At 43.2% G+C, this 24,161-nt stretch overlaps 1 protein-coding gene across 4 annotated transcripts in view; it reads left to right on the top strand.

The window, feature by feature from the left end:
- Positions 1-24,161, top strand: part of TRPM3 (transient receptor potential cation channel subfamily M member 3) — a 1,016,950-nt gene that overhangs the window by 797,203 nt on the left and 195,586 nt on the right. For all 4 annotated transcript variants that reach the window (XM_075559069.1, XM_075559071.1, XM_075559072.1 and 1 more), the window contains exon 8: positions 5,838-5,961. In XM_075559069.1, the coding sequence (XP_075415184.1) occupies positions 5,838-5,961 (124 nt within the window). The remainder of the gene's footprint in view (positions 1-5,837; positions 5,962-24,161) is intronic.

The raw sequence follows: 24,161 nt of genomic DNA on the forward strand, positions 1-24,161 counted from the left end.
TGAGGGTAGCCAGCCATATTGTTTTGTTGAATGAATGAACATGTCTACAGAAATGTTTTCAAAGATCCAGTAGAATTAATCTTCCTAGTTTCTTCTCTGCTAAAGGAAAGGTTGCAATTTAATTTCCACCCAGAATCACTTTATAAAAAAGGAATGTGAATCTACTTGCAAAAAAATCAGTCATTGAAAATCCTTTGGGTCCCAGACTTTGACACATATGTTGCCTTCATGACATGCAGTCGACTCAGGGCACTTAGTGGTACTTACATTTGTCGAGTACAGTGTCTCCATCTTCCAAATATGAAAATGAACTGGTGATTTCTTTCCTCTATGAACTGGGAAAGTTCTTTCTTCAGCCTGGATTGGGGATGGCTTTCTACAATGGAGTTCCCCACTGTGGATCCCAGAAGAATTCAGGCTCCTCCTTGTTCAGAGAGGCCGCAGCTGGGCTATTTGACAAGAACACGTGTCAAACTGACTCTGGCTAAGTAGGATTGTATTTAATAATAACAAAGGAATGCATAGGACTTATTAGGTGCCAAGTACTTTCCTAAGCACTCTACAAAGATGAACTTATTAATATTCACAAATCTATGAGGTAATTGCTATTCTTAGTCCGATTTTACAGATGAAAAAACTCAGACACAGGAAGGCTAAATAATTTGCACAAGATCACAGCCAGCAAGGGATGACTCAGGGACTAGAACTCGGACATCCTCGGCCTGGCAGTCCCGTTTTGAGTCCCATGCTGGCTTGCCTCAGAATCACCTGGTATTTGTGTCTCTAGAAGTCATGACCTTTGGAAGGAAGTGGTCAATTTTACTAAAAAAGAAGAAGAACATTGTCCTACTCTGTGACCTGAGCCAATGCACCTTTCTGTGCCCTATGTAGTACATGGAGTCATACGTTTTGACTTCAAACAAATGATAAAAATTCAAAAAAATAATAAAATGATTAAAAAAAACTACATCAACAACAACTAACAATGTCAAGCTTGGAGGAGGAGGTACAGAAAGAACCAGACTGTGGTATTAGCAACAATCTTTTTTTTTTTCCACTTATAGAGTATCATGTTCTCATATTGTATCTGAAGAGGCTAATAGCGTGTTGGGAGAGTGTTTGAGGGCAGAAGGGCCCCTCCTATGCTTGAAAGCCATTAACCGAAGTGCATCTTTTAGAGTCCCATTGAATTCTAAACCTATTTTCTAATTTTTAAATCTGAGAGCTCAGATATTGCAGGTAATTAAATTCATCCTGAGAGAGTATGCGTGTGGGTTGTAGGGCTGACATTTCAACAGAACACTAATAGCAAACTGCGGGGAGTGTTAGTGGTTACCCTGAGCATCAGAATGGGCATTGACCTATTTTACATGACTGTGTGACTCATCTAAAAAGCCCACGTCACAATTAAATGGAGGCACGAATAACATGGTAGAGAGATTTTTCTCACCTCAATTAGTATACTTCCTAGATCGCAAAACTCTAATTTGAGCTGTACTCAAAATAGCACTGATATGTATGGAGTCACAAAGCCGTCATTTCCGTAAGTAGACAACACTGTGTCGAGGCATAGAAATCGACTTCCAAAAATGAGCCAATCAAGAGCCTATGGATTACAACAGAATATTGACCAATCAAGTGATGAAAGATGAGCCTCCTAGGTTGGAAGGCTATCAAAATGCATAGTTGCCACAAAAAGTGATTTAAAGACACCCATAATCATGAAGACAGAGCAGGATCTGGCAAGGTTTTGCTCTGTTATACATAGCATCACCATGAATCCGTGTCAACTGGACTTCAACTAACAACGATATTAAATGAGTATCATCAAATGCCTGGAAGAACCATATCACCCTTATCCAACATCAAATCACCTATTCCTTCAGAGATAAGCATCTTCAGAAACACTGGAAACATTGGAAAACACTAATCCAAAGAATCCTTCTGCTTCTAGTAATTAATGCAAAGTCACAAGTTAGGTCAGTGGTGAAATTGGGGTTAAAAGTAGAGGTCTGAAATGGGTGCATAAGCAAATGTGGCAAAGAAAGCTGATGGTGCCCAACTATCAAAAGATATAGTGTCTGGGGTCTTAAAGACTTGAAGGTAAACAAGCGGCCATCTAGCTCAGAAGCAACAAAGCCCACATGGAAGAAGCACACCAGCCTGTGCGATCATGAGGTGTCAAAGGGATCAGGTATCAGGCATCATCAGAACAAAAAATATCATAGTGAATGAAGGGGGAGTGCGGAGTGGAGACCCAAAGCCCATTTGTAGGCCACTGGACATGCCCTTACAGAAGGGTCTCAGGGAGGAGACAAGCCAGTCTAGGTGCAGTGTAGCAACGATGAAACATACAACTTTCCTCTAGTTCCTAAGTGCTTCCTCCTCCCCCACTATCATGATCCCAATTCTACCTTACAAATCTGGCTAGACCAGAGGATGTACACTTGTACAGACAGGAACTGGAAACACAGAGAATCCAGGGTGGATGATCCCTTCAGGACCAGTGATGTGAGTGGCGATACTGGGAGGATGGAGGGAGGGTGGGTTGGAAAGGGGAAGCTGATGACAAGGATCTACATGTGACCTCCTCCCTGGAGGCCAGACAACAGAAAAGTGGGTGAAGGGAGACGTTGGACAGGGAAAGATATGAAAAAATAATAATTTATAAATTATCAAGGGCTCATGAAGGAGGGAGGAGTGGGAGGGAGGGGGAAAATGAGGAGTTGATGTCAGGGGCTTAGGTGGAGAGCAAATGTGTTGGGAATGATGAGGGCAATGAATATATAAATGTGCTTTACATAATTGATGTATGTATGGATTGTGATAAGAGTTGTAGGAGCCCCTAATAAAATGATTTTTTTTTTAAGTAGACGTCTGTTAGTATCTTTAAGGTTTCCTGAAATGAAACCCGCAGTCAGCTAAACTGGACGTCATTCCTTAATTTTTACAAAACTACAAACTGCGTATCAGTGACAGTCGGATTCCTCAAATGGCTAATGACCTCAGGGAATTGGGACTTTCATTACAGATGGTTGGCAGTGGAAAACAAATTTGGAGTTGTTACCAAAATTAAACACCTGCAGATGAATGATTGAATTGATCCAGTGGCTAATCAGGGGAGTGCCCCTGTTGTTAATTATGCAGAACATCTACGTACACTCTGTACTGCAGGATTCTGCAGACCCATTGTGAGGACTACTGTAAGGAGGAACAGGCCTATGCATGGGTGCTTGCGTCTGGATTCTGCAGGACAATTCGTAGTCAACCTCAAAGCAGTCATGACACAATCCTGCTTAAACCTTCGATGGCTTCTCTTTGCTTGTAGGCAAACCCCAAATACCCAACAGGAACTTTAACATCCTGTGTCATCTTGTCCCATCTCATCCAATCTACAGTCCCATTTTGTTTCACTCTTTCTTTTGTCCGTTGAGCATTAGCCATGGTGTCTACATGATTCTTAGGCCGCCATAACAAATGATCACAAAATGCATGGCTTAAAACACCAGGAATTTACTCTCTCAGGGTTCTGCAGGCTAGCAGCCAAACATCAACGTGTCAGCCGTTCTACCATCTCCCTCTGAAGACCCTAGGAAATCGCTTTCCCTTGCCTCCTTCCGGCTTTCGGTGGTGCTGGCAATGCTTAGCATTCCCTGGCACATTTTCAAGTGGTCCTAGTCCCTCTCGGGGCTTGTGTACAAATTTTCCTTTTCTTAAAAGGACACCATCTCATGGGTCCACCCCAACCCTATGTGAACTCATCTAAATGTGATTATTTCTGCAAAGACCCTATTTTGAAATAAGGTTGCATGTACAGTTCTAGATGCATGTAAGTGGGGAGTTGGCGGAGGTGGGCTGGAGGAGGCAGATACTAGTCAACCTGGTAGACAACCTTCTCGTTTTTTCCCCAAAGAGGAACTGCTCACGTTGCTCGGTCTAGAATGCTTTTTCCAGCCTGGATACATCCCAGTCCTGCTAATGCCCATCCATATGTCAAGTCTCAGATAAAACACTACCTCTTCAACGGAGTCTTCCCCGAACCCTCTAGACTGGATTATACTCATCTGTTACAAGCTTCTCTTAATTCTACACTGCTTTTGTCATCGTTGACTTGCGGGTTAATGTCTTTCTACTCCACTGGAGGGTAAACTCAAAGAATGCTGGGAGAGTGTATATAATAGCTCCTCTGTCTCTTGTGTCTATATATTATCTATCTCGTATCACCTACCACAGTGGTTTGCACTATGTAAACATTCAGCATGCGTTTTCCAAATAAAACACTCAGTCAATAAAGCAATCCCCGCATGAGCCAATAAGTGGTTTCAGGCGATTCTATAATCACAGAACTACCACAATTAAACAAATAGTCTTTAGAGCGTCAAATATAGTTTCATTTTGTTTGTTTTCAAACTGAACTCATCTGAACCATTCTCTTTCTATAAATGGATACATTCATGATACAGATCTTCTCAGGGGAAAGGGGATAATCTAATGCTCTATCTACCAATTCTCAGTGCAATTCTTGGTTGTATAGGAAAATCCTGCCTCATCAAAAAGGGGTCCCTATTATCAATCATAACCAATCTAATTAGTTTAGGTGAATTTTCACGCAACCTTTGAATACAGCAAACTGCTGATTTAAAAACACATTCTAAAGCCTCCCCCCTTGCTTATTCCTAAGCAACAAAAACAACAACAACAAAAATTGTTTTGCTTTCATTTTAAAGAAAGTCCCACAATTGTAAGTAAAGTATCCGCAGTGATGAAAGAGTCAGTGGTTTAAGGAGGACAGCATGACATAGTGACAAGAACATGGAGTCAGAAAGATGGGGGCCTGGTTCCAGCTCTGCCACTTGCTTGCTATGTGACCATCCACAAGTCACTGGGCTCTTTCTGTCCAGAATGCCCTAACTGTGAAATTGGAACAGAAGATATTTGATACTATTTTATCCAGGGCTTTCTAGTACTCTAAGCATGAAAGCAATTTATAAACTATAAAATCCTAAGGAAATTATTTTAACGTCACCACTGATCTTTGGCAGCAGTCTTACCTTCTTAATTTTGAAAAAAAATATGTTTGTTTGTTTTTAAACGAGCTTCGATTCCTGCCATTTGAGAGTAGGTATAGATAATGCAACAGAGATGATGAGTGAGGAGTTCATGATGAGCTGAAGTTGGTACAAACTCAAAAGATGATTGAGCATTAACTGGCTATGACGTATCTCCTTTGCTCTCATTCATTTCTCTCAAGTAGAGGGAACATTTTAAAGTCAAGGAACCAATGTTTATTTGCAACACAGCAACAGCTTGACATAGTGAGAACGAGCAGAACCACGGCGCAGGTTACATATTTAGAATGGTTTTAGATGAAACCTAATTCCTATTTATGCTCATTGACGCTTGACTATTCATTCACACGATAAAAGTTTTCCACATTGAGAGATGAAGTTGAAATCAAAATCTTCTTCACACAGGATTTTTAAAATATATATATATGTATGTACTAAGATGTGAAAATGGACAAGGGGTGTGTTTTTAATACTAAAACTTGGGGGGGGAAGATATTAGATAGACATAGTATAAAAAATTAAAAAAAAAAAAGACAATTAAGAACTCAGCCAAACCTCGTACATCATTAGGTTCTGAGACAATAAAAATGCATCCATTTATTTTAAGATGCTTTTTTTAAAAAGAAAGGTATCACTGTCAAAGTACTGACTGTGAGAGAAAGACAGGAAGAAGTGGGCACCTACTGAAAGGGAGCTCTGGGCGTGCTTTCTTCAGTCTGGCACTGGCTGCAGGATGACCCGCTTGTTTACCTTGTTTTTCACCTGCAGGCTTATCAATGAATCTCTGAGGGACCAGCTGCTGGTGACCATACAGAAGACATTCACCTACACTCGAACCCAAGCTCAGCATCTATTCATCATCCTCATGGAGTGCATGAAGAAGAAGGAGCTGGTATGTAGGCAGTGCTGCCCGAGAGTGGCACAGTGCTCTGCACATTCCCTCTGCCTCTTAGCCCCGTTTCCTGACTCTGGCACCAACGATTCTTTCATCCAGGCTCCGCCGACTCCAGCAGTTTCCTCCCTCAAATAGCGGAGACACTTCCTCCCCTGCTCTGAGTTTAATGAAGTGTGTGCAGTAGGGTGTTAGCATCATTTCCTTCTGGAGCTCATGTCGATTCTCTGATCGCCTCGCCCAAAGGAGCTAACAAAACAAACTAGGTTTCCTCTTGGAAAATGCTTCCGTTGATCCTCCCTTAGACTGAGGGCTTCTCTATACATCTGAGTAGTGAATCCCTGATGGGCTGTGTCATATCTCTTCAGTGATTCAGAACCCAGGCTAATATGTTAATCTGCCCAGGTGGGAAATGAAGCAATAAACCAAGTAATGCTGGGAAGTTGGATTGTTTCTGAAGTGCCCTCCAGTAGCCTTTTGCAAGATTTCAAATGTTTCCTGCACTTGAGCAAAGTATCTTACAAATATGATGTAATCACCATAAATAAGCCATCTTTTAGCGGAATACAAGTTTCATGAGCAAACATTTGAGCACTTACTATTTACCAGGAAGGTGTATTAAATTAGCACATGTGGTCTTTGCAGCTATCCCAACGAAAGAAATGCAGCGGTTACTTTTATCTTACAGATGTCAAAACTGAACTTGTAGGCTCTAATCCCTATAGAAAGTGTCACTGAACTAAACATGGTGAGTCACCCATTCTGATGGTCACCACCTTGCCAATTCCAACTCACAGTGACCCTGGGCAGGCAGAATAATACTGCTCCACAGAATTTCCCAGGCTGTAAATCTTCAAAAACCAGACTGCTTCATCTTTCTCCCTTGGAGCAGCTGATGGGTTTGAACCATTGACCGTTCAGTTGGCAGCCTAACACCTAAGCCACTGTACCACAGAGGCTGTTCGGATACCAGTCAGGTATGAGCCAATACAGATTGTAGTCAAAGGCAGCTGAAAATTTCCAAAAGGAGCTGGGAAATAGGATAGAATGGTATTGACTATGACTTATGGGTTTGTTTCTCAAGGCCTAACTCAACTACCCTTCTTACGCAGGGGGGAAAATTATTTTTTTGAAGGCATGCATGAGCTCTGAGTTCATTCACAACTCTCTTAGCACATTGGGAAACTGAGGGTCAGCTCTCTAGCTATCCTTTCATTCTTTTCTGTGTTTACCATGATGTTACCTATTACAACCTAGGCTACCTTTTGTGAGGATTTTGACTGTCTTTACAGAGATTCTCAAAGCTGGACCTATAGATAGTTTAAAGGAGAGAAAAGATATAAGTTATCAAGGATTTCATCTTGCTTGACTCCATCTCAATGATCATGGAAGCAGCAGTCAAAAATTCAAATGACTGTGTTAGACAGGGTTCTCTAGGGAAATAATATCAGAACACTAATAATTTTATATATACATATTTATACAGATAGATAAATATATAACATATGAAATAAACAGTTAATATTACATTATAAAGCAGTACAAATGACTCAGTGCAACTCACTCCCATGAGACAGTTGTGAGACACTGGCAGTCTTTCAAGTCTTGAGGGCCACCGGGTAGTCCTCTGGAGAGCAATTCAGGTTATCTTGGCACAGGCAACAAAAGGCAGGTCCAAGAGTCCCCAGCTCAAGAGATGTAAATTCCAATGGTGTGGCAAAGCAAGTCTTGAAGGAACTTCAAATTACAGTGACACAGTCCACGGGTTAGGTGTCCCACAGGTAGTGTAGCTTGCAAATTGAGGCAGAGAACAAGCAAGGCAGCCACACACTGGTCTGATGATCAAAGAGCAAGAAACAAGAAAGGCAGGGCTCGCTCAGCCATTTATCTCTCTGCCCTTCAATTATTCCCACATGTGTTTATCGGCCAGGTTGGCACAATAAATTAACTTCATCAACACATTGCATTGGGTATATCTGCTCCATGAAGGAAGGGATTGATAAAGATGTCACTTTTAAAACTCAGGTACACTGGAATCAAGCCAGATAAGTCCATCGCTTCATATGCATGTGAAATTTGGACTTCAAATAAAGAGCCAAGATTTATTTCAATTATGTATTTGAAGATCAAATTAATTGAATTTATGCTTTTGAAGAATATTGAAAGTCCCATTGACGATCAAACCAACAAACAAATCTGTGTTGAAAGAGGTACAACCAGAATGTTCCTTAGAAGCAAAGATGACGAGAATTTGCCTCTATTTTGGACATGTTATCAGGAAAGACCAATCCCTGGAAAAAGACATCATACTTGGTAAAGTAAAGGATCGTTGAAAAAGATGAAGACGATCAAGGAAATGGAGTGACACAGTGGCTGCAATAATGGGCTCAGACATGACATTTATGAGGGTGGCCTGCGACTGAGCACTGTGCCGTTCCGTTGGCTACAGGGTCATTATGATTTAGAATGGACTCTATGGCATCTAACAACAGCAACATCATTCTGTGACTGATTCATAAAAAAAGCAAACATGGATTCTAAACATAAAGGTTTTAGTCAACGTGTCTGCTCCTGTTGCAGAGAAGCATCCTATACTGGGGGAAAGATTACGATATCCAATACATTCCTTGCTTAGAATAATAGACAGCTGTAAGGGTTCGAATATCAGGAGGAAGGGGGGGTTTGTGTTACTAGGAAGGTCAAGGTCTCAACCTCATGGAGGATCTTTCTGAGGATCCCAGGGTCTCACCACCACACATTGCTGGGAGGATGAAGCATTTCATGAGACGTCAAGACCAGTCATCCAATGCGGCTCCTGGTAATCACCAGATAAATGTTCACCATCTTTTCAGTTATTCTGTGAGGAACTAATTGTAGTCATCTAGGAAGCCACAGTAGGAGTGCAGGAAGACTATGAGGTCTGTAACAACAATAAGCTCTAGCACAGGATGGTGCAGGACCAGGTGGTATTTTGTTCTGTTGTACACAGTGTCACTGCAGGTCACAACCAACTTGACAGCACCTCACAGCAACAATAAAAAGCAGGCTATAAATGGCGAATGGTTAGAAGCATAGTTGTCTACTCTTTCCCTTGCATAAACCCCCTCCCCCAGCCCATTGTCCATGAGGCACACTTTGGCTCAAGTAGAAGGTTATTTCTCTGTTTCAAGTTCCTTTTCCCTCTTTCCTTGTCTTAAAGGGCGTGTTCCGACAAGAGAAAATATACACATAGCCTCCCAAGTAGCAGGAAAGGAATAACTAGTATTGTCCCTGTCTAACACTAAAAGCCAAACAAGTGCAGAAGACACTATGGTTATGAAGAAAGAAACTTCTTAGAGCCGAGAGTAACATTTTAGACCAAATGGCTGAAAGTTGTGAAATAACCTATCAAATTGAGATAAGAGTTCTTCTCAATACAATATTTGGTGAGAAATTTAAATGCTCTATGAGATAGAAGATGTTGAATTATATAAAAAATGTTTTAAAGTATATTTGCATATCATTTTGATAATAGAATTCAAGACCTAAAATTTTAAATGAAATAGAGGGAAAATGATGCACAGGAAGAAATTAGATTTTTTCCATGCTTGTTCTTACACACAATGGATTATGAATTCATTTTCAAAGGTTTGAAAACTCCTGCAGACCATCAGAATATTACTATTACAGAAGCAAAGATATAAGCTATACAGTCAATATATCTGACTTCAAACCCCAGATGAGATACTTAAAGAATGGCATTGGGGAAATTTAACTTGTATGCTTTGGCTTTCTTCTCCATAAAATCATGATCACAATAGTACCAATGTCACTGAGGAGCAAATGAATTCATTTGAAGGAAAGGGTCTATGACGGTGTTGGTCCTCGATGTGGGGGTGGGTGAAGACTGAATACCAATGACTGCATGTTAGAAACTCCTGGTTATCAGCATTGATACGCATGTCTTTAGCCTGGCATTCAAGATCCTCCATCACACAGAACTACTCTATCCTCCAAGCCACAGCTCGTACTCCGATGACTCTTATCCCTGAAATTCTAGTAAAACCAAATCTAGGTTTCTAAAAAGCTGAGAATTTCTGAACTCTGTCAAAATGTCCTTACTCTATAGCCTTCTGCCACTGTCTACTATCTTCATGATCTCTTCCTTGAAACCCACAACAAAGGCTAATGGCTCCAGGGACTTGGTGATTAATGGAATGTGAGGGAGGAGGGAAGAAATTAATCAAGAATCATGGTTCACAATTGGTATCACTAAATTGTTGTGTTAGTCTGGGTATTTTAGAGAAACAAATCCACAGAAACTCATGTATAAGAGAGAGTTTTATATAAAGGGTAAGTGCACATCAAGAAAACATCCCAACCCAGTGCTGCCCAAGCCCACAAGTCCAACATCAATCCACTAAGTCCTCGTCCATCTCACAAAACACACGCAATGATGCCAACTGCAGGAGGAAAGCTGAATGAGTGAACGTGTAAGCATCTCAGCTCTGACAGGGGTCTCCACACAGCTGCTCCAGCACCCAGGGCTGCATTGGGGTAGGTCCATTTGGCTTCTCAGGGATGTCTTGCAGAAAGTGAGCCTTGCCAGCTGAATCAGGGAACTGGCAAGCAAGAGACCTGAGATCTAGAAAGGTGAGGCTTAATGAGTCATTTATCCCTCTGCCCTTCAATTAACCCCACATGTGTTTATTGGCCAGGTTGGCCTAATAACCTAACTATCTCAATTGTATATGCCAAAAATGTTGACATACATTTTTACAACCATGTCCGTGTAGTGTAATTTTCCACAGACATAAAATATAGGTAATAATCTAGGCATCTATTTTATCATTTAAATCAGGATATCTTTGAAAGTGGAAGGGGGTTCAAAAATATAATCATGATTACACTTAGCAATACAGAAGAACTCAGGAATGAAACTTAATTGAAGGACTTTGTCATAATATGTGAATTGACCTCAAATGTTGTTATGTCTAGTTTATCATAGTTTGAGCATCAAAGCAGCCTCTCGTGGTAGGTAGAGTAGCTGTGTACTCATGATGACTTGAGACTCAGGATACTAAGCAATGGGTCCAAGTCTGCACAGCAGCATACACCCAAGTCAGGGCACCATTTCCTAATTCTAACAATAATTGTAGAAAATCTACAAAGCATGTAAGAGAATACAGGAGGAATAGAAATGATTTTAATCAATTTTCATGTATTTTCCTTTTAATTTTCTCTAAGTGTAATGTTTATGATTGAGATAATTATTTATAGATAGTTCTGTATTCTTGATGTTTTTTCTTAATATTCACAATTTTCTCATGTCATTAACAGCATTAAAAATGTGATTTAACACACAGTAAATACTTTAGATACATAACATCTTAGTATGTAATGCATTTGATATTTAAGAAAGCATAACTTCTCTCTCTGAATTGAGTTACTTTTCATCTGTGATTTTCCACAATGTTACTGGCAACGTATGACGTTGACTTAGCTGCAACAATGTGGCATGAATTATTTCATTTAATCCTCATAGTCATCCTTCCAAACAAGGGCGACCATATGGCCTGTGCTTCAGACTCTTCTGTTTGTGTGATGCTAACTATGAGAAGCCTCCCTTGCACTTTCGAACGAGTCTTGATTTGAACAATGAAGTGTATCCTCTGTACCACCTGTGTTTTATGGGCGAGAAAACCCAGGCACAGCAACATCCTCAAATGTGGTTGGGGAAGCTGGATCATCTTGAGAAACAAAGCAGTGACACTCATCTGTATACAGGAAAGAACTTCCTATCGAGAAGCAATTTTACATTGAGAAAAAGCCCTAGCCCAGTCCAACTAAGGTACATAGGTCCAATGCTAGCCTGGCCCTCGTTAGACTCAAGTAGCTACAGGCTCATCATGCCAAACAGTGAAGCAGGAAGATCACAGGCTGGCGAATGAAGTCATGAATCACGTGGCTCTAGGGTCGGTGAAAACATATATAACAGAGGGCCATCAGCTATGAGGTCAGGTGGCCCACATCGGGGCATCGCTGGAGGCAGACAGTGAGGAGGAAGACAGAGTGGCAGAGAAAAATTGACTCTGTTCATCTTGCTCTTGTACAAAAGTCTTATGACAGCAAGGAAGTATCATCAGGCTGTGACATGATTGCCAGGTTTGACTCCACCGCTAGCCAGGAGGGTAGTTGACCTAATCCCTAACCATCACCCCAAAGTCACACAGCTAAGCAAGGATGGCTGAGAAGGAGAACTTCAGAAGCTTACTGCAATCTAGTCCATCCTGACTCAACGTTATCTGATAGGACAGGAGAGAACATCGCCTGTGGGGTTCTGAGGGTGTGAGTCTTTCTGGGAGCAGAAAGCCCCGTGTTTCTCCCACGGAGCAGATGGAGGCTTCAAAATATTGACCTTGCAGTTAGCAGCCCAACAAGGAAGCCACAGTGCTACTGTGCTCTTTACCTTCAACACCTCCAGAAGGCACTCTCTGAAATAATCTTCACTCTGGATACAGGGTTTATGTCGGCTATAAAATAATATGCTCCATGAGGAAAGACGCCATCTTTTCAACATGGCCATCTTTCATCACCACACGTGAAGAAGGTTTTTCGCAGGAAGTCAAAACTTGATAAATTTGTGTGAAAGTGATTGAAACAAAACATACAAATAAACTTCCATCAAGTCAGTCATAAAACAGAGTAGAACTGTCCCTGTGAGTTTTTGAGGAGAAAGTAACTGTTTACAGGAGCAGAAAGCGTGCCAAGCAGCAAGTGGCTTTGAACTGCTAACCTTGAGATCTGCAGCCTAATATAAACTTACTGCACCATCAGGTCACCTGTGAAACTAAATAAGGGCTTCCCATCTTAAGTCTTTATAGTACTATAGAGTTCTGGTGAATTTCCCAGGTATATAGAGGCAGAACACAGACACACTAGGACTTTAATTTTATCCTAAGTTTTTTTTTAAAAAAGCATGTCCTTGAAATCTCTCCCAAACACTAAGTGCAGTGTGTCCTACAGGTCTCCACACAGATTCTCCATTCCTACTCCACACACTGTTCCCAGGCAGGCATTTCTCTTTCACCAGTGTTTGGACCAGTGTTTTGCTTCCAGTCAACAAAGCAACAATCCTTAGCCTAGAGCTTATGGACTAGATTCCCTGGAGAGTTCTGTGGAATAGGAGTATATGGGAGATTCCCAGAGCATGTGTCCTGTGGAAAGACTACACACACTTCTCAGACTCCCCAGTGTTTCAAGGGCTATAAAGCTATTAAGAATATTAGCGGGCACTCCATTCAAAGCAACAGGATCTTAAAAAGCTCTAAATGATGCCTTCAACTCCTTACCATCCCTCAGTGATGCTGAATCAACACTTAACCTTCTCCAAGCAGTTTTCAAACATGTGTGCCCCTACATGCCTCATTACCAGATTTTGGACAGGTAAGCACATCCCTACTAAATAGTCCATATGCATCCCAGGAAGTCCTCACCTCCTAACCAGGTTGTGATCCAAGGATCCAATTACAAACCAAATCCACTCTCTCATAAGCCATGCAAATCATTTAACAAAATGTTCTTGCTGTACAGAAATGGAGGCCCTGGTGGCCCAGTGGGTTACAACTTAAGCTGTTCACCGTGAAGTCAGCAGTTTGAAACCACTATCTCCTTGAGGGCCTTCCTCTTTTCCAGTGCTCCTCCACTTTCCAAGCCCGATGTCCCTCCCCAGGGACTGGTCTTTCCCATAAGTCAGAATGGACCCAATGGCAGTGAGTCCTATGTCCTGCTGTGCTTTTAGGAACTAAAGAAGGCCTGGCATCAGTTGCCCTAAAAATCCAGTCTTCATCTTTGTGGACAAAACTAAAAGTTCACTTTAACCCCTCATTTTCAAGGGACCCCAGCAAATGAGGCGCCATTCCATGTTGAAAAGTAGGTCCCCAGCATGAAGCAGGAGCAGAGAGAGGGGGAGTAATCACGTTGAGATTGGCCTCAACTGACCCAATTTTAAATATGAAGAGTTTTAAACGTTCATGGAAAAACCCTTTATCTTTCCATTCCATTTTTACATAAACTGTTGGAAGCTCCCTTCAGGCTGTGACCCCACCCTCTCTGAGCAGGTCCACCCCAGCTCAAAGCAAGTGGTGAGACTGTCTGATTTTATGACCACAGAACCTGCTCCCAGGCACACATTAGTGACAGCCACTCTGTGTAGAAGACAGAGGGGAAAGAGTCATGAGCAGAGGGGTAAAGATGAGAAGAGAAAAGAAGGTGGGAAAAAGAGAAAAATATTAGCACATCACCTGACATGAGCTTTTCCTTTTGGCTTCCCACACCCCTGCCACTGCTGTTGAATTAATCACAATACATAGTGACCCTACAGGGCAGAGTAGAAGTACTCCTTTAGAGCCCCAAGACTGCTTATCTTTACAGGAGCAGACAGCTCTGAGTATGAAAAGGTGCCTTCATGACTTCTTGCCAACCTGGCCCTGGCTGCGGTGGGAGGAGGGGGGGAGGATTCCACGAGACAGTAGAGATTACAGCTCTCGTTCCTCTCCAAGTCGGGAGCAAGCTGCTTTGAGAGGCCAGGACTGTGGTTGGGGTTCTCCTGGCAGCCTCCAAGGGGGCCTGAATCCATTTCATGCTCCCGGAGGAGAAACCCAGTCCCACTGCCAGCAGGTTCCAGGAGTTGTACGATAAATGTTCCTAAGGTCAGCCCCAGGGGTGGGCTAGAGAGCTTGGTTTGGGAGCTCACATAGCATTCGACAATACCTCCTTCACCATCCTCTCAAGTAACAGCGCCAAGAAACAATCATAGTGGGGATCCTGGAGGGGGTGTCAGAGAAATGTGGGGGTAGACACGAAACTGAAAGAGGCCAGGCTTATTGGTCAAATAGTCTAGTGGAACCACCAAGAGTATGGCCCAAACTATGTGTGATGAAATCTCCCCATCTTTGCTTCTGAAGAAGCATTCTGGCTGTACTTCTTCCAAGATAGGTCTGTTTGTTCTTTTGACAATCCATAGTACTGTCAATATTCTGACAGTCCATGGTACTGTCGACATTCTTAAATGCACTGATTCTTCCATGGTCTTCCTTATCCAATGTTCCACTCTCGTAGGCACATGAGGCAATCAAAATACCACTCTTGGATCAAGTGCACCTTGGCCTGAAAGTGGCACCTGTGTTCTTTAACACTCGAAAGAGGTCTTGTGCAGATTCACCCAATGCAATGGATCGTTTCATCTCTTGACCGCTGCTTCTATGAGCATTGGTTGTGGGTCCAAGCAAGATAGAATCCTTGACGACTTCAACTTTTTCTCCATTTATCTAATCGGACCAGTTGGGAGGATTTCGGTTCCCTTTGCATTGGGGTGCAATGCACTTTGAAGGCTGCCATCTTGGAGTCTTCTTCAGCCAGTGCTTCAGGTCCTCTGCACATTCAGCAAGGTAGGTTGTGCCCCTTTCATATCAAAGATGGTTAATTTTCCAGTTCTGATGCAGTTATATTCTTCATAAAGTCAGCACTCACATTATTTGCTCAGCCTCTCGGTTGAGTATGAGGAAGGCATACAATTTTAACATAGCTTTTGTGCTTTTTAAACCACTCATTGTTCCCTTGTTCTATGTGAATGGCTACTTCCTAATCCATGTACATGTTCCACATGAGCACCTGAAGTGAACTGAAGTTCTCCTTCTCAATGGTACCCATAGTTGATTACAAGCCACAGTCAAGTGCTTTCGAATGTCTGCATTAGCCTACAGGTTATCATTTTCTTGAAGACCCAGGCTCTCCAGGGAGTTTTTTTTTCTGAGGGATCACTTCCAACAAGTTGGCCCTATGCCTCTCTCCCCACTGCTCCTATGTTTTGGCCACTCTGGTCTCTCACTGCCTCAACCACAGGACACTTGCCTGATCTCAGCGTTGGATGGTATTCTTCCTTCTGCCTGAAACTCTCCCCTTCTTTACTAAACTAAACTCACTGCCATCCAGTCCACTCAGACACATCGTGACTCTACGGACAGAGCAGAACTGCCGCTGTGCATCTCTGAGGCTTTAAATGTTTTTGGGAACAAACTGCCTCATCTCTCTCCCTTGAAGCAGCTGGTGGTTAGCAGGTGGCTCGTGGCTGGTGCTAACCCAGTGGCTAGCTGCCCGACTCAGAACGCACTACACCAGTAGGCGTCCTTTCTGATTTCATATTCCCCTTTATATGCCTGGCTCTTCCTCAATCTTTACATTCCACTCAAATGTCACCTCCTCCAGGAAGACTTCCATGACTACTATGTGTAAAGCAGCCCCTCCTTTTTGTTTTCTCCCTTGTTTTTATTCTGTGTTTGTGTCTGTCTGTACCACTAGTGTCTATGAAGGTAGACCTGTCCTGCCCAGCACATCCCGTTTGATGGCAGTGAGTTTTTTATCAGACCCTATAAGGAGCCCTGGTGGCAGTGATTAAAAACGTGACTGCTATCCTAAACAGTAGGAACTCACTTGCTCTTCCACAAGAGAAAGATGTAGCAGTCTGCTTCCACAAAGAGTTACAGCCTAAGAAACCCTATAGGGCAGTTCTATTCTACCCAAGCATGGCTTGATGAGTGGGTATCAACTCAAGAGCGTCTGGTTTGGTGTGGTCACAGATCATGCCCTGTGCTCCGTATTTTGAACATATTTCACTGAACAGTCAAAATAACCTACGTGAGATGTATCATCTCTCCAGTTTTCCTGATTACAAAATTTAGGTTTTGAGAAATATGCTTGCCTGCGCCCGCATCATAACTGACACTTTCAGGGTTCAAGCCCAGGTGTGTCCAAGTGTCACACCTCTCTTCCTTTCACTCTGTGACACAATCGCTACGGAGGAGAAAGAGCACCCGGGAAGAGGGGTGGCTTCTCTGGAGAAATGAGCCACTGTGTTTCTCGTGTTGCTGTCTGCCTGTCCTTTTATCTGTCTCTCCTCCACACGCCACCCCTGTTTCGCTCTGCCAAGTCCACGCATATTCACAGGCAGAAAAGTCAGGGGGGAGGAATCCCTCTCAAAGATACCTACTGCTTTCTGGAAACCCCAGCGTGTCGAAATGAGAATGGTGAGTGCCTCTTTCATGACTCCCACAGAATTATCTCCCCTTCTCTCCAGCAGTGAACTTAGCACCTCCTACCCAAGTCCTCAGCCTCAGAGCCCTTGGTGGCTGAGTCAGTCCTCCAGGTTACGTAACCAGTTGCATTGCAGACCCTCTATCACCGGAGCGACCCCATGTGTGTCAAAGCCTGTCCGTGTCCCATAGCATTTTCAGGGGCTGATTTTGAGGGGAGTGGATCTGCAGGATTTCTTCTGAGTTACCTCTGGGTGGGCAAAGTGGCAAAGAGGAACGCCCAGTTCTAACACAGGTGGCCTTGTGGTTGTTGTGACTTGTCACTAGATTCTGTGCTTTTAAATGCCGATGTTCTGGCTCTGGAAACGACAGAATGTGTTTTGACAACCCGTTTCTAACCAGACCTCCGCCACCTGCCGTTCAGGAGCCATGATCGCTCTTGCAAGGGTCCTCAGAAGCACTCCACTCCCTGGGCAGCTCTTTCTTCTCCTGGTGTGGCTTGGTTTTGTTCCTCGCCAGCCTAGTGATACTTGGTAGCCTTCTCAGTCCCAAACAACTAAGTTAGAGGGCTTTGGGAACAGGAGTTTTTAAGCCATCTCATAACACGCAGAGGGACTCCCAGCCAGCCTTCGGGCACCAGTGCACAGGGGGGCAGGAAGTGGGGCAGCTGCCAAGCACAGCGCACATGGCACATTGATAAATATGGACATGTGCAGCCAAAGCTCACTGCAGAAACATCCAAGAAGGAAAATGCATCTCTTGGGAAAGCCCAATCATCTCACAGGCCAACAAACTATAAAATATAAGACTCGGGAAACAGCAGTGTAAAATGGACCCAGAAACTGCTAGATGCCGAAGAGTGGGCTTTAGTTTGGAGCGTTCATTCTGGTTGCACTTAAGATTTTTTTAAATCATTTCATTGGGCTCATTCAACTCTTATCACAATCCACACATACATCAATTGTGTAAAGCACAGTTATGCATTCGTTGCCCTCATCATTCTCAAAGCACTCGCTTTTGCTTGGGCTCCTGGAATCAGCTCCTCATTTTCCCTCCTTCCTCTCCACTCCCCCTCCCTCATGAACCCTTGATAATTTATAAATTATTATTTTATCAAAATTTATACTGCCCACCACCTCCCTTCACCCACTGTTCTGTTGTCCATCTGCCAGGGAGGAGGTTATATGTAGGTCCTTATAATTGGTTCCCCCTTTCTACCCTCCCTTCCCACCTCCCTCCCAGTATCACCACTATCATCACTGGTCCTGTGGGATTCATCTGTCCTTGGTTCCCTGTGTTTCCAGTTCCTATCTGCACCTCTGTAACTCCTCTGGTCTAACAAGGTTTGTAAGGTAGAATCGGGATCCTAGTAGCGGGAGGTTGGGAAGCGTTTACGAATTAGAGGAAAGTTGTTAGTTTCATCAATGCTATACTACACTCATCTCCTCCCCACTACCCCTCAACAAGGGATGTCTAGTTGTCTACAGATGGGCATTGAGTCCCCATCTCGCACTTCCCTCATTCATGATGATATGATTTTTTTTTCCCCTTTGGTGGTTGATACCTGGTCCCCTGGACCCTTCGTGATCACACATGCTGGTGTGCTTCTTCCATGTGGGCTTTGTTGTTTCTGAGCTAGATGGTCGCTTGTTTACCTTCAAGCCTTTAAGACCCCAGACACTATATCTCACAATAGCCAGCACCATCAGCCTTCTTCACCACACTTACTTAGGCACGCATTTGTCTTCAGCGTTTATATGGGGAAGGTGGGCATACAATGATGGTTATGGTGTCTGCTCCCTGATCCCTTCAACACCTTGTGATCATACAGGCTGGTGTGCTTCTTCCCTGTGGACTTTGTTGCTTCCAAGCTAGATGGCCGCTTGTTTACCTGTACTTAAGATTTCAAGTCAGCCGCTGCAAGTCTCTGTGGACAGCCGGCGGGATCTCTGTTAACTTCACTGATTTGGGGCTTCATTTCTTCCACAAGCATTTATTGAGCACCAGCTACATGCCAAGCACTATACTAGGGGCAGAGGAGAGAGCATGAGCTCTCCCAATTCTGTTTCCATTCTAGTGGGGGAGGGGCTCCTTACACAGATAATAAAATAACTATGTGTGAAAATAGTGAATAGCGATATGCATGTTGGAGTCACTGGCTGGTACAGATGTTTGAAATGCCCAGTTACTAATAGCCAGATTTGCCATTCACATCCACCCAGAAGCACCTTAAAAGAAAGGACCGACCACCTCCCTCTGCAAGCTCCCAGCCATTGCTAACCTTCTGGTCACAAGTCTACTACATATGGGGTTGCCATTAGTAAGAGTCAGCCCTCTGGAAAGTCAACAAAGTCAAGTTGGGTTTCTTGTCTTGTTTGAGATGGCCGTGTAAAGTAAGTTCTCACAAAGGTAGCGCCCCCATGCTGTTGTTTGGTGCTGTCACAACGACTCTGACTCCTATGGAGCCTGTGGACAGCAGAACGAAGCACCGCTGGGGCCTGGACCATCCTTCCTTTGTTCATCTGTTGAAGCCCATTTTATAGCCACTGTGTCAATTCATCATGTCGAGGGTCTTCGTCCATTTCGCTGTCCCGCACTTTACCAAAGTAAGTGAGACAACGTCTTGCTACCCTTGTCTCTAAGGAGCATTCTGGCTGTGCAGGGAGATTGGGGAAGCCCTTCCTGAGGACTCAGTACTTAAGCTGTAACCTCACATGAAGTGAGGGAGCTCACCAAAGACCCAGGGGTGGAGTACTTCAGAAAGAAGAGCCATGGCATAGGTCTTGAAGCAGGAATACCAAGAGGCGGATGTGCCTGGAGGAAGTACATGAAGGAGAGCAAGAAGAAATGAGGTTGGAGAAGAAACCAGAGCACACACAACACAAGGCCAAATCAAACATGGCGATGCCTTTGGGTATTATTCTGAGGGGGAGCCGGGAGCCATTGGGTGGTGTTGAGTAGGCTAATTGTGTGAACTAAATTAGGCTTCATAGTCACTGATACATCACCGTGTTTAGTGTGTGCTTCTGTTTAGAGGCGTCTTTTTGAATATGTGGCTCTTACAAATAAGTAATGACTTTGCTTTCTGCCTTCCACCAGGCATTCATTTTTCAATCCATCATCCTCTTTTTTATGAGCCCCTGATTCCTCTCTTTTCATAGCTGAATGGCCTCACGTATAGACATGTGGATTTCCTCTTCTTTCCCCTAGATGCACCATCCTCTTGACTCATTAACTTACACTCACTGCCAATGACCACTGATTGATGCCCAAATGCAGCTCATCTAAACGGGCCTTTTCCATAGGGCGTTTGGCACTTAGGAACCCAAGCATTTCAACACTCGGCCTAGGGGCCGTGGTAAGCAGCAATGCCACCAATACAAACAAACAAGCAAACACAAAAACAAAGTGGAAAAGGTGCCACTAAAAACAAAGTGGAAAAGGTGACACTAAATAGATCACAAAAAGGACAAAGGTTTACAGAATGGGAGCTGAACCAAGAAGGCAGAGGGTTGCCTTGTTCCACCTCAGCTGGAACACGGGTATCATTCAACTCATGATTTCCCCCGCTCTATACACGTCCACAAAGGATCACAGAAGCACTGCACGCCTTCATGTGGGGGCTGAAAATGCATTGTAACAAGTAGGCAAATCCACAAGTACAGGCTGCAAACAATGAAGGCTGGGTGTCTGTACAGTGAGATCTTGCAGTTGGCATCAAAACATTTGTTCATCCTACTCATAGAACCGCGTTTTAAGACTGAAGCATATTTTTCCTTAGCAAGTCCCCCCACTGAAAACATTAGGTTGACTTTTAAACTAGTCATAAAGAACCTTCTAATCTTGCTTTGAGGTTAGAAAAGAGGAAAAGCAAAAACCCAAATCTAACCCACTGCCAATTCCATGCTGATTCATAATGACCTTATAGGGCGGAGTTGAACTGCCCCTCAGGGTTTCCTGGGCTAGAAATCTTTATGGAAGCAGACAGCCATGTGGAACCACTAGTGAGTTCCAAACATAGGTCTTGAGGGGAGCAGCTGAGTGCTTAATCACTGCACCCCCAGAGCCTCCTGTAGGGTCTCTCTCCTCTCTCTCACACAGAGCAGCAGGCAAATTTGAACTTCTGGGGTTGTACTTAACCGTCCAATGTAGAACCGGAGCTTGTGTCTGCCATTATGGACACTGAGTGCTAAAAGCCTCTGCCCGTTTCCTCCACAGTTCTCAAAAGTGCTTTCCACAAGAGATCTGCCCTGGTAATTGTCAACTTTGACCATTGTTATTAAGTATCAATGTTATTAAGTAATTGTTACCAATGTTATTAAGTAATTAAAGAGCACCTGAAAAACTTGAGTATGCCAACCCCACATCTACCTAATGAGCCCTCTCTTGCCATTAAAATTGCATGTGATTACTGTTTTTGAGTATCAACTGAAGCCTGCAGGATCTCCTCGCCTTTGAATAGAGGATCCTTGTTGACTATTGTCATGCAAAGATGACCATCATGCAATTAATTTTAACTCTGCGAATGTTCAAACATGTAATGGACTGATTTGGGGGTTGGGGATGGAATGCATCCTTCCTCATCCCAGATGTCAACCTTGGTCATAGTCTTAGTGAAGGAGTCACGGGGTCAGAAATAAGTCCATGTATAGAACTCAAGAGAGAATACACCCAATACTGTGTTCCTAATTGGTCACTTTTAGCCTAGTTTCTATCCATCTTTGGGGGACCTAGGCCATGTGCTATAGATTTGTGTGACTTTCAACTCCGACCTTTCAAGGTGTACAATATCTTTCAGAGGCCACACCAGAAGGATTTGATGTGGAACCCCAACTCATTGAGTTGGGATTTATCTCAAACTTACCTGTAGCTTATTTAAGGAATGGACATGCTCCCTTGGACTTCAAGCTGAAGTGCCCTAAGATGACTGCTGTGCCCAGGATGCGGGATGGGAAGGGGTTGGACTGGGGTTCAGATCTCTTGCTTGGAGGGTGCCCAATGCAGGGTGGTCCAAGACTGTCACATCACCTTATTGCTCTCCTTGCTTTCTTACGACACATGTTAGTCTGGTCGACATGCTTCTGCCTTTGTGAATGAATGCTATTGACAGTTTTGCTCTATCACCAGCCCTTATTGTTCATGTAAAGAGTGCCCATTCACGTAGGCGTTTAATCTGTACATGTCAACAATCCATGTGCTGAAGTCTGAAAAGCTGACCTATACATGTACAATTTCCTTTTCTCATTGGTGTTTTAAATTCCACACCATTGGCTAAGTTAATAATACTATCAATAGAATTATTCCCCAGGGGGATGATTTATAATGTTGTCTATCTTTAAGTGATTATGACATCTCTAAAGTGTACCAGAAACATATATAAAGGATAGATGTATGAATAAATGTGGGGTTTGCATTTAATTCTAGTCCCAATCTATGAACAATTGGTTCTTATGACATGGCCCTACTTTATATTTGTCCTCATGAAAAGATCTTTGAAGATTTGGGTGCTAGAGTATAGTGTGGTAAAGAAAGCAGATACTGCCGAGCTACCAGGTAGAATATAGCCTCTGGGGTCTGCCTTGTCTTCAACTAAGTCTACAAGGAAGGAGCACACCAGGAGGTGTGATCCAAGGATTGTAAATAATACAATCCAAATCTGAAGGAGGAAATGGTGTCAGAGCCTAAATGATGAGCATCTGCTTTTCAGAAGGCTGTGGATGACAGTGGAAGCCTAAACTCCATTTACCAACACAGGAGCCCAGCTGGTGTAGTGGCTAAGTGTTGGGCTGCCATCTGCATTGTCAGCAGTTTGAAACCCCCAGCAGTTCCTTAGGAGGACTGGGCTTTATACTCCTGTAAACAGTCACAGTCTTGGAACCCCATGGGGCCGGGTGGAAGGGGTCACTATAAGTCAGCATTGACTTGACAGTGAGTTTGGGATTTTGTGACATGGACTAAGCTTCTTTTGAATTTCCTCTATCTATAGTGCAGGGATTTTAAGAATCTGGCTATCCGATAGAGAGTACCGTGACGTCCATTGTGCCAGTTATAGTTAGGTTAAAATGTAACTCCTTATCATTTGATCTCCCTTTTGACCTATTTTAAAGTCGTTTCAGTTTTTAATATTTTTCTGATTCCTTAATGAAGCTTTTTTTTCCCTGTTTTGTCTAGTCATTGCTGTTTTTTTTGTTTGCTTCCTGTTTACGTATGGTACGGTGTTCTATTTATAAAACCCAGGAGAGGTAAATCTATAGAGGCAGTAACTGGACTAATAATTATCTAGGGGCATGGCAGGGGGGACTTGGGGGAAATACGGAGCTAACAACAATGAGTTCAAAAAGAAAGTATTCTGCGATCGAGTGTGGCGATGGCGGCACAACTCCTCTCAGTATGATTGAATGGGTAAATTGCAGGATATGCGAGGACAAAGTTAAGGAAAGCATTTTTTTAATTACGACATGACAGGAAGAAATATGAAGACCATCCTGTAGTTGGCATGGATGATGAATGCAGCCTTTCCCAGTGAGCTCTAGCCAGATCCATCTCCATCTGAATTGGAATTCCCTGTCTGTGTGACGATAACGCCGGCCCTGATAAAATCCCCATTGCAGGTATCCTGTTCCTGTGTGCAATGCAGTCAGCCAGGGTACTTGTATACCAGCTGTTGACGAACAAAACAATGACTTATTGTTGAAGAGGGCTTGGGCCACTGTACAGAAATCGTATTCCTTATGTGCAATGACAGCTGTGTGAGAGGTCAATGCTAGAAAACAATTCAAATCTCCAAGAGATTGTCCTGTCCACCTCTCCCTCGGGCACACATGCTCCGGCGCCTTTCTTTTCTTTTTGTGTTCTTCTGTGGCCAGTATTGCCAATGCATCTATTTTTTATGAGAAATGCCTCATCTGATAAAACACCACACCCACTGAACTACTGAAAAGTCATATCTTTTTCTTGTCTGGACTGATTCCTGAGGGACCAGGGAAATGTATCTTCTTAGCTATTTGGTTCCTCACCAGTAAAATGTTTTAATTAAACAAAAATTATTTCTGTGTATTTGGAGTGAAAAAAATAAGAGCTCTCCAAGATTGCTAGGGCCAAAATGGCGAGAAATGGAAGGGACATTTTCTT

Source organism: Tenrec ecaudatus, chromosome 10 (genome assembly GCF_050624435.1).
Source record: "Tenrec ecaudatus isolate mTenEca1 chromosome 10, mTenEca1.hap1, whole genome shotgun sequence".
Lineage (NCBI taxonomy): Eukaryota > Metazoa > Chordata > Mammalia > Afrosoricida > Tenrecidae > Tenrec > Tenrec ecaudatus.